The 11,164-nt window shown below is 32.7% G+C and overlaps 1 protein-coding gene across 5 annotated transcripts; it reads left to right on the top strand.

Moving 5' to 3' along the window:
• The first annotated feature begins 5,823 nt into the window (after nt 1-5,823).
• LOC107642692 (uncharacterized) lies at nt 5,824-10,343 on the top strand. Of its 5 annotated transcripts, none has more exons than XM_088488687.1 (8): nt 5,879-6,207; nt 6,831-6,974; nt 7,113-7,224; nt 8,650-8,702; nt 8,995-9,097; nt 9,438-9,538; nt 9,642-9,763; nt 9,888-10,343. In XM_088488687.1, the coding sequence occupies exons 5-8, from the start codon at nt 8,995-8,997 to the stop codon at nt 10,177-10,179; spliced, it is 618 nt and encodes a 205-aa protein (XP_088344813.1). In that variant the 5' UTR covers nt 5,879-6,207; nt 6,831-6,974; nt 7,113-7,224; nt 8,650-8,702; the 3' UTR covers nt 10,180-10,343. The 5 variants fall into 5 exon arrangements, with proteins under 5 accessions (XP_016201613.1, XP_088344813.1, XP_016201616.1 ...); XM_016346130.3 differs by lacking the exon at nt 8,650-8,702 and adding an exon at nt 7,643-7,744; XM_016346127.3 differs by lacking the exon at nt 8,650-8,702 and having other exon boundaries at nt 5,824-6,207.
• Nucleotides 10,344-11,164: the final 821 nt, after the last annotated feature.

Here is an 11,164-nt window from a genome sequence, read left to right as displayed (position 1 = left end):
TAATCATAGAGCTCAAACTCTTTACCGAGAGTTGACGGATTTCTTATTGACTAATCATTAATTCTACAAGTATTTAAATCATACCCAATATCTATTAATCTTCATCCAATGAAGACCATTATATATATATATTGGTCTTTCCGAATTATTAATGTCCTTTTTAATAATCCTATGACCAAGAACAATTTAGATTAAATTATAAAAGATTTATCTCTCAATATTATGATCACTATTACAATGATAAATCTCTAAATTTAATCAAGGACCTTATTATATTAATATTTTAAAATAATAACAATAACAAATTATTTGACACATGATTGATTGGATTGTGGTCATACTACTTATTCCCAACAATCTTCCACTTGCACAAGAGCCAATCATGATAGATTGGATTTTGGGCATACTATTATCACAATAATCTCTCACTTGCACTAGAGCCAATCAATCATGTGTATAATTTTTTAATCCACATTTGTGTTTGTCAAAACTCTTTTGACCTTAAACACATTTGCTCTTGAGCATGTTTGCTTGACCTTTTGTAAAATATACCTAGTACATAATAAATATCACATTTTCTCAAAACATGAAATCTCCCACTACAATAGTGCATAATTTTATTTTAAAGACAATCCTTATTGAACATGATTATAAAAAAAAATCTAAGTAACTATTAGATCTATCTTTATAAAATTGTATCATTATACAAATAGGCTACTTTTTCGAAGAGTTAGTTTGACTATCAAACCTTTTATACTTTCAGGATAAAGTATATCCTCTATTGAGTGGTATACAATTCTAATAAAAGTAATTGTACTCCCACTCTTTCTTTAAGATGGAATTCCTTTTCTAAAAAAGAGTTTAACCTCTTATCACAGACACTTTGTCATAAGAGTGATAAAAATAATCTCATTATTTTTTTAGGGTAAATCTCATTTATTGGACCTAATATCAATTTTATTGTTGTGCAATCTCTTAACACATAATAAGACATCTCCAAACTTTAATATTTTTGAGTTTCAGCTTATTCCTTTTCCATATCTCATATGGGTAAAAAATTGATTTAGTGAGAAATTTGTTAATTTAGCAACATTTCTAAAATGTAGTCCAAATATTTAACAAACAATAATACTCAACTAAAGTACATAGAGTACTAGTATTTATGCATTGAGAAAATCTCATTCTCTATTCAATAAAATATCAATTAGATATTAGAGATTTTACTTTAAACTCTTATAATAAAAATACTCAATATCTTTATTATTGATCAAACAAACCCTTAAGAGCAATTTTGATTTGCATCCTCAGTACTTATATTGAGTTTTGCCAAGAAGATCACAAATTTTAATCATATTAAAACTAATTATAAATTGTTTGTAACAAAATAAATCTCCAAAAATGCTTGTAAGAACAATTCTCGCAAAAGCCATTTGCCTAATGGCATTTCAACTTTTAAAGTTGCTTAATTCAAAATATATTTCCCAATACTCCCACTAGTTTAAATAAAATTTTTGATAGTCATACTATTTTACTTTGGGCACCACATCTTCTCAAGATGTTCAGTAATAAATAGTGGGGAGATGCCTTTAAAATTAGAATTTATGACTGTCCAAACAACCCATGTAAAATAATATTATAAATATTTCAAAAGTTCTGACCATTTCAAAAACAATTTTATTGTAAGATATTATTTTAATAGAATTATCATCTTCATGATAACCCTTTCATACATGAGAACAATTCTCAAATGTCAATATATTACTTTCAAATATGTCATACGAAATATGGACATATTTAAAAATTTAAAATACGAAAGTAAATCAAGAAATCTATATTTCTGAAAAAAAGTTATTTAAAATCACGAATGAGTACCTTGGTTGTCAAGTTGTTACTCATACCTATTCCAAATAAATATGATTAAATTGTATCACATAAAATTATAATCTCAAATAATTATCTGGTTGTCAGACAATTATTTAACTGAATTATATTTTATACCCCTAGATTGTCTAGATTCAAGTATAAAATTAATTCTCCTTATACATCATCATATGCATAAATAAATTCTATCTTTGAATACAAGTCTCCTGGTGAAGGTTGCTCCTTGTAAACAAGAGATAAATTTATTTTTGGCAAACTCCTAACTTTTAAGATTTATCTCAATTATTAGAGAATTTCTACCAGTATTTATAGATTAAATTTTATACACCCAGGTTGTCTAGGTAAAAATATAAAATTAAATCCTTAATACATCAAATGTATATATTGATTATTATTTTGAAAATAAAACTTCTGGTTGTCATGCCGCTCTTTATAATCAAGAATATTAGAAAAAATTAATTTCTAAAATTATAGTATTCAAAACACATTAATCAAATCAAAATTTGATTTTTAATAGACTAACGTTTATCTTTATAGAACTGTCAAATCAAATTTGAAATATATACACTTATATATAAAAACAATTATTTATATTCCTTTAAAGTGATGTTTCAAAGTCATGATAAAAAAATCAAATAAAATTTGATTAAATCATAACCATAAAAAATAATAATTTAATCACACTTAAATAATTAACATTGAAATAAATTAACTATTAATTTATTAAAAAATCATCTCAATGAAAATAACTGCATCGCATGCTTAAAAAAATTTGAATTAATCCTATTAATTCACAAATCTAAAAAAATAGGAATAAAATTTAAATACAAAAAAGTCAAAGCTCTAACACCACTGAAGGATTACCATGTGTTCATAACATGCAGTGGAAGAAAAAAAAGTAATCCTAAAGATCTATTTTGTGTTTAAATTTTATTTTAGAAATAATACATAGATCAGATCTAAATACCTTTAGACGCTTTAGTAAAAATCACTTTTTCCTTCGATAGTACGAAGGCGCTATACGTATCCACACTGAGACCAACCTTTGCTGTCAACACTTTGATCAACTGATATCTGATCTAAATTGAGAACCTCTTGGCAACTTTTTGCACACCATAAATTCTTCTCCAAAAATTAGGCTCACATACATTTATGTGTGTAGAGGTAAAGGAATAAAACTTTTATTATTCTCTCATGTTATTCCTCTACTCTTGGCATACATATATATAGTATGAGATTTGTTACTGATTTTAAATTTGAATCTCAATTCAAATTTGAATCATATCTTATTATTTTAAACTTGAATCTTTCAAATTTATGAATCATATCATAACTCATTTTGAAACAGAATCAGTTAGGATCTTATCCAAATTTAGGATTCAAATTTAGAAATAGAATAACTAATTATTCTCAAATCTCATTTAATATTCTCAATTATTATATTATTATTATATTCTTGGTGTTAGAAAAGAATATAATAATATTTCATTTGAATTAATATAATGATTTATTTGATCAAATTAAAATAATAATTAAATAATTCTACAACAAAGATTAGAACACTTGTTAGTGTGTGACCCCATAGGTTCAATACTAAGTGGGTAGTAAATTAGTCATACTAAATTTACTAATCAAGGTTGGCGTCTAGCAACACTCCTCAACGACCCGATAGTATGAAATAATATATTTTTACTAAGAACCTCAAAATAACAAAGTATAATTCCTTCCATTTTTCCAGCTCTTGGTTAACCCTTAGAGTATGGTTTAATTGTCAAACTCTAACGTGTTACCATTATTATAATAAACTGTGAATGACCTAAGAAACTCATTTCTTCATTCATTCAATCCCCTTGGCCAATGTTTTATTCATCTTAGTCATTATAATCATAGAGCTCAAATTCTTTACCGAGAGTTGACGGATTTTTTATTGACTAATCATTAATTCTACAAGTATTTAAATCATATCCAATATCCATTCAACTAGCACCCTAGGATATTAGGTGTCCGGAATCAAAATATAATAAATACATTGTTAATTACTATGGCAGTCGCAGGTCAAAGAAAACTCTATTACTATGTTCATCTTGAGAATATCCTATTGACAAATATACGGTAATTATAACCATTAGAAATTCTCAAAGTGAGTCAGTTCAATGGTCATATCTCTATATGCACCATCTATATATATAATTTAATAAATGAGATCTATTAATTTTCATCCAATGAAAACCATTATTAATGTCTTTTTTAATAATCCTATGACCAAGAACGCCACACCCAAATATAAATAGTGACTGCAAGGCTTCACTTTCCAATACAACAAAGCCACCTCCGTCGCGCCTTGCCCCATCAGAGGAGTTACAATTCTTTTCGAATTCAGCTTCGCAACTTTCTTCACTTTTCGCGATGATTTTAAGAGATTTTTGAGAGATTTTAATCCTTATTTGAATTTTGAGCGTTGCGATTTTGATTGAGAAAAAAGAATCGTTTGCGTTATTCAAGAGTTAGGGGAGTGCGTGTTTACACGCAATCTAAACTAAATGTCGTTTTTGTTGGATTTGGGCCAACTTGTATGAACTTATATACTAAAAAGATTTGTATGTGTAGCAGATCTCAAAATATAAACGGAAGAATCAACCTCATAAAAATAAAAATAAAAAATCGAAAATGATAATTTTTTTTAGAAAAGGATAAATAGGTCCCTGACCTTTTTTTCTGCAGACATTTGTGTCCCTAAAGATTAAAAAATACATTCATGTAACGTGGACAAATTTACTCCTCCGTTGAAGTGACTCTGTTGGATCCGACGAAAAAATCTGATGTGGCTCCCATGGCGCTGACCTGGCCGTTACGGGAGCCACGTGGCATGTAGCTTTTGAAAACAAGACATATTAGTCCTCTGACACCAAAATGATGTTGTTTCACTAAGGACCCTCCAAACACACTTTAATCCCCTTATGCAATACCCATAACACCCAATTAACCTGCTCCCTCAAAGTTCCATGAATCTTTGGAACCTTGGCAACCGATCTAATCTTATCCTTTCCCACCAGGTTGGATCCGCTAAGCAGAACCCTCATATCACTAGCGACTCCGACTTCATCCTTGGAGGTATGACCATCACCGGAATCCATCAAATTGAAGGCGGTCACGTTGACTTTCGAGGCCTCACAGGACAGTGCGGCGGCTACATCGGAGAAGGACGTCAATGCGGCGGATTGGCGGTCCAAAATAGCTGAAATTCCAAGCAATGCCGAAGAAGCGTTGTTGAGAACGAGCAACTTGTCTTATGTGACTTGGAGGTTTTCGAATAAGAAGGTGTTGGGATTGGAATTGAGGGATTCGGAAATGAGAAAAAGAAGGTCGGCGCGAATGAAAGAGGACAAAGTGAGGAGGAGCTTGTTGAGAAGTATGAGGAGGAAGGCTCTGGTTTCCGAGAGGGAGAGGAAGCTAGGGGATTGCGATGGTGTGCTTCAACGACGGCGTTGCGAGGACGATAAGGCGGAGAGCCTGTCGAAGGCGGATGTGTCGATGCGGACATGGGCGAGGCTGGCGGCGACGGTGGAAATGGTGGAGGAGGAGAAAGAGGAGCCCTTGCCGCCGAGTGTAACAGTGCTGAGCTCGGCCATCAGTGGCGGAGGATGAAACTAGTTGAGACACTAGACAACGGAAGCAGGTTTTACTATTTTAGGGGTTTGGGTTTTTCACCATAACCTAGTCAATTCTTTAACTCAGATATGGGTGTTATGGGTATTGCATAAGGGGATTAAAGTGTGTCTGAAGAGTCCTTGGTGAAACGATATCGTTTTAGTGTCGGAAGACTAATATGTATTGTTTTTAAAAGCTACATGCCATGTGGACTCTCGTAACGGTCAGATCAGTGCCACGTTAGACTTTTTCGTCAGATTTAACAGAATCACTTTAACAGAATCTCTTTTTTTTAATTGTGGTCTCAATATCTTTTGAGATCGAAAGAAGTTTAGTGTTTTTTCTAAAAAAAAAAAGAGTAACAATTTCCTACATGAAAAATGTTAGGAGACCATAAAAAATTCTGATGGTCCTTCTGATTAATCTCAGACACGCCCAATTTCATTTGAACCCTAGCAGTGGCAGCAGTGAAGTACAACGCAGTCGTACTCGCACACTCTGCTCTCTGTTCCTCTGCCTTTCTCGCTGTCTTCCGGTGGCGGTCTCTCCCTGGTCACAGTCTCTCAGTGGTCGCCTGTCGCTGGGCGCTACTGTCCGCCACTGGTCTGGTCGCTGTTCTCCCTTCACCTCTGTCCGAAGCTCTCCACCGCCACGCCTCTGCTGTGCTTTCAGCCTCAGGTTTGTTTTTTACCCCTGTAATCATGTACCCTTAGTCCCTTACACTATATATAATATTAGCAAAAATAACTATAGGGCTTTCTTTTGTGATTTACTGATTTTTAATAGCTTTTTATTTTAATTGTGGATTGTTGTTGTATTGTTCTAATTTTTTAGTGATGTTTATGCGATTAATGGATTGTTAACAAGTATTGAGGAGTAAAATGTCTTCACTTGGAGGAGGTGTTGCTGGAAATGAAGGTGATGGCAAGATTGTTAATAATCCATAAATTTGTTACTACTTTTGACTCAAACTTTTTTATTGTAATTAGTTCCAACTTCAAATTATTGTATGATGGATTATTTGTTTAGGTATAAATCGTTAATAAGCTATAAATTGTTATGCATTTTGAGCTACTATGACGTAATATAATTATGGTATTTGTACTTATTTTCTCTGGGTTATTATATTAGATTGGTGTTTATCTTTTTCCTGTTTGCCATTATAAAGTACAGCATGTATATCTATTTGAGCCTACGTTTCTACGTTACTTGCAGTAATAAGATTTTTTGTAGGCACTTATGTTTCGTGATGCATTTTTACATTTTTTCTGTTCCTGTACTAACCTTCTGTGCCTGTATAGGCACTAGTTTCTGACAACCTTGCTCAGTTGCTTGTGAGGTGCTTCTTCATCTTCGATTCTTCCAGTGGACTCCTAATCAAAATACCAATTGTGAAATTTTGATTTATTTTTTCATTTTCCGCATAGTGAAGGGAGCAATGGAAGGTGAAATTTTCTTTCATCTCATCTTCAATTTTCCTTGGGGAAAATAGAGTTTTATGTGAATTTGTTCTGAATTGGCCCTTTGTTTCTTTTTTTTTTTAATTGAATTTTTATTTTAACTTTGGGATATGAAAATTGAAGGGAGAAGCAAAGAGAAGAAGGCGGAAGAAGAGGGAGGGCATGTGCGGTGGTTTTAGGTGACATTGGACGCAGCCCAAGAATGCAATACCATCCTCTTTCACTCACCAATCAAGTTTTTTCTCTTCCCTTCTCTGTCTATTTTTCTATTTTATCCATCCAATTTTATGATTTGGTGTCATACTTCACTCCAATTTTATTTAATTTCCATAATATTGTTACCAATTTTTGTACTGAACGAATTCACCAGAACCTGAATCATCACCGCAAAAGAACTGCTCTTTAAGTTATTTTTTCAAAGTTTAGATTGCAAAAGTGTTATAAATTGGTCTGAGAATCAACCATGCTGTTTAATTGTTGTGTTATATATTTGAGATTGTACCAACATTTGTGTTTAATATGACTGCCAGTTATTTGGTGGCTAGATTCTTCATATTATGCAGTTGGTAATCTAATTTTATGAGCATGATTTTGGGTATTAATCTGGAGTTGCTCAGGTTAGCATTTCTTAACAGGGTTCCATATTTTTTAAGGTCTGCTAAGTTGTTAGCTGTTCTTGTACTATATTTCCAAGACTTAGCTGATGCTCAGACCTTGGAGTCCATGATGCTGTTTCTGTGATTAGATAAATTATGGTGTGTAAATGAATCCTTGTCCTTTAAAGCAATTAATTTATACTAAGCAATAAGTAGAGTTTGTGTACACAGCAGTTGCCTTGTGTGATTAGATATTGACTGGGTCACATTTGATAAGCTATTAAGGTATATTGATGTAGAAAGGGATAGGTAACTTAGGAGTAATTCAATTGCTTAGTCAATCTGTTTTTATCGGATTGACTCATGTATTCTATGACCTTGCATTTATACATAAATGATACATTTCGTTAGTTACATTGCATACAGAACATTGTCTTGTTCTTGACATTGCATAATTTAATTGAGAGTTAATTTAGACTCAGAAACCTCTCAAAACATACCTGGGAATCATGAAGGACCATCTCTATTGTAGTATTGTGTTGATTCCACTATTGTTCACTTCTCCTTCATAGGCACCTCTCAAACCTTCACAACCCACACCTTGAAAGATCAATCTAGCTTCTTTGCATTGACTCCTAGGAAATTGATTTTCTCGGCTATTTTTGAGAGGAAAAAGGAACAGGGAAGGAAAATGCAGTGGTTCTGAAAATGAAGTGGTTTAGAGGCAACTGGTAGGAGTTAATATGAAGTGAGGGTCTGCTATAGGAAGGGTCTAAATATATAGTAAATATCCGAAGCAAAGTAGGAGGGAAATTTGAATTCTGTTTTCTTTTTCAAGCATGTTAGATTTAATGCAGTGGCAGTGTGAAGCTTAAGCGTATTATTGTGTGATCAATCTAGGACTCTACATAGAGATAGATCCAAAAGAACCTAGGATAATATGTTATCAATACATTTAAAACAAAAGTATTTCAGCTTAAAACATATTTTTAAGTATTTCCTTTCCGCCATTTCAGTTTCATGTGTCTGCTGTTTTTCTTTTACTGACACCATCTTGATTTCAGTGTTATTTCTTTGGTTTGTCCAACTTTGATGTCCCATGCTTTTACAGTCATAGGTATATTTTCTTCCTTGGACATCCCAATAAAAAATTTTTGCCATCAAAATTATGGTTCTAAAGCAGGACTATTTTTTTGGTCTTTGTTGAGTTGTAGCCGATGGTTCCGATCATGATTAAGTTTTAGGAGTGGTTCATTTCCTTAATATTTATTATATACTGAATTGGAAAAAAATTCTAATGTTAAGGGTTGTTTGGTGATTTGATATATATAATGGAGAACCATCATATTCTGGTGTTAACTTTATCTAATTATTTATTTACTTTTTTATTTTTTGTTCTCTATTTGCAGATGGAGGGTAAATTTGCTGAAGAACTTTATGCTGAAAGCTTAGAACTTTCAAAATCAGAACTAAAATCTACTAGTGCTCATGATCAAGAAAATAAGTTACATGGTAAGGTTTAGTGTGGATGAGTTGACATGGAAACTCTATTACTAAATGCAAAAAATAGTTTGCTTTAGACTTGACTTCACTCCATGACTCATGCCATTCTATGATTTCGTATGAATTTCTTGTTTAGCCAGTGCATTGTATTATCCTAACTTCCACATCTCAATCATGGTAATGAGTGAAGGATATTGTCCGATAGGCAATGGCTTTTTTCAATAGAAGTGTCGATATCATATAAATTATTGATATTGGCTTATCTGTTTTCTATGGCATAGAAGTTATTTTGTTTGTGCATAAACTCATGGTGCTGGTGCTTTGTACTAATTATCTATTATGCTTTTAGAATGTGATGATGATGATTTTTGGGGTGATTCTGATGACAAGTTGGATAAATCATCAGATTTGGACAGAGAGTGGCAAAGGAGGCATGATGAATTCCACACGGTATTTTGACAACTTGAGTAAACTCTGCTTATTTTGTTCCTATTTTCTTAACTCTATAAAGTGATCAGCTGCCCTTTTTCATTCTCTGGCTTACTTTTAATAGACCGGGTATCGGGAAGGTCTTATAGCAGGAAAGGAAGCTTCATCTCAGGAGGGGTTCAATATTGGTTTTAAACAATCAGTCCTTGCTGGTTATAGCTGGGGTGCTGTAAGAGGTGTTACGAGGTATGCGTTCTGTTCTTTCAGAATGAGATGATTTATATTATGTGTAAAATTGAGTTCAATAATGTTTCTTCCCCATTAATTTATTTTTTAAAATATTTCTTTTGCTTATTTGGACACTGTGAAGTGCATTTGCGCATCTTCCAGATGAGTTAAAAGAGAAGCTAGTTGAAAAGCTAGAAAAACGTAATGAACTCCATGGGATGCATGAATCTGTGCATTCTGTGTCAACAGCAGATGTCCTTAGATTCTTTCATGAAGACATCAAAGCAAAAGAAGCTTTAGAACAGAGCAAAGATGTAAAGGTTAGCCCCTGGCAAACTTCACATGTTTCTCATTTGAGAAATTATCACCAACAACTTGAATCTCTGATTCATGATACACCTACCATGGACATTCATTTACCTGAGCCAAAATAGAAGGTGTTCTACCTGGTGTTTAAAGCTGTTTAGCTTAGATGATATGAGATTATTGTGATATCTTCCATGTGCATGATTGTAAAATTTATTATATGTTTCGCATAAAATAAATACAGGCAATTTAGTTCCCAAACCAGTGAATTCAATCATGATGCTTACATGAAGTCATATATGACTCCTCCTTGTTCTCTCTTCTTTTTTTGATTTTATATTGATAGTAAGCCTATTCAGATCAATTAATTAATCAGATGCTATCGAAACCTAGGTGCTGCTATAATTTTTTGCACTCATGATGGTTTCTTTATTGGCTACAAGACCTCAAAAGACTTGATCCTTTTCTTGTATTCATTTGTTACAAACGACCATTAGCTAATCCAATTTGTATTTGATGATGATAAAGATAAAGTAAAAATAAAATATATAAAGCATATAAATTAGTTATACTTCTTAATGATACAAATATTGTGAAATCAACAGCTCAGGATTCAGGAGCATAAGTGCCCATTGTTTATCAGATAACATAAAAAAACAAAAATAGAAGTGCTTCGAACACAGCTTGGGAAAGCAAACACTCAACAATATTGAATAGTTTTTGTGAACCAATTCCATACAGCTTAGCAGGAGCCACAAATTCCAGTATTTTTGTTTCACTCTCCATGTAAGAGCCATGCCTCATTCTCGTATCCTGGCAATTTGAATTGTCTCAAAGCTTCATAACCGAGTTCTTCACCGTAATAATAATCCTGCAGATTACTCCTAATCATTTCTTTTCCTGGTTGTATTACTCCTCAGCTTAAGAATGCAAGATCGAACTTCAACTTGTTTAACTTCAAAAGCATACCCAATGTAATTATTAGCTTGTAGTTGGTGAATAAGGTTTTAAATTGTGAAATCATGTGTTGTTGAAAGATGATACATTGATACCGAATAAAAAAGGCCTATTTGGTTTACCTCGGCAACAAACATCACCAGAGTGTGTGCCATC

Source organism: Arachis ipaensis, chromosome B5 (assembly GCF_059453495.1).
Source record: "Arachis ipaensis isolate K30076 ecotype BB chromosome B5, ASM5945349v1, whole genome shotgun sequence".
NCBI classification, from domain to species: domain Eukaryota; kingdom Viridiplantae; phylum Streptophyta; class Magnoliopsida; order Fabales; family Fabaceae; genus Arachis; species Arachis ipaensis.
Note: the sequence above shows the minus strand (reverse complement) of the source record. Positions and strands in the feature narration are given on the sequence as shown.

What these genes read in the sequence shown, in the direction of transcription:
- LOC107642692 (XM_016346127.3), top strand. Translation starts at nt 7,192, where the DNA reads ATGCAATACCATCCTCTTTCACTCACCAATCAA. An exon ending in TCAAGAAAATAAGTTACATG is followed by an intron (nt 9,098 to 9,437) that starts GTAAGGTTTAGT and finishes TTATGCTTTTAG; the next exon opens with AATGTGATGATGATGATTTT. An exon ending in GCTGTAAGAGGTGTTACGAG is followed by an intron (nt 9,764 to 9,887) that starts GTATGCGTTCTG and finishes GACACTGTGAAG; the next exon opens with TGCATTTGCGCATCTTCCAG.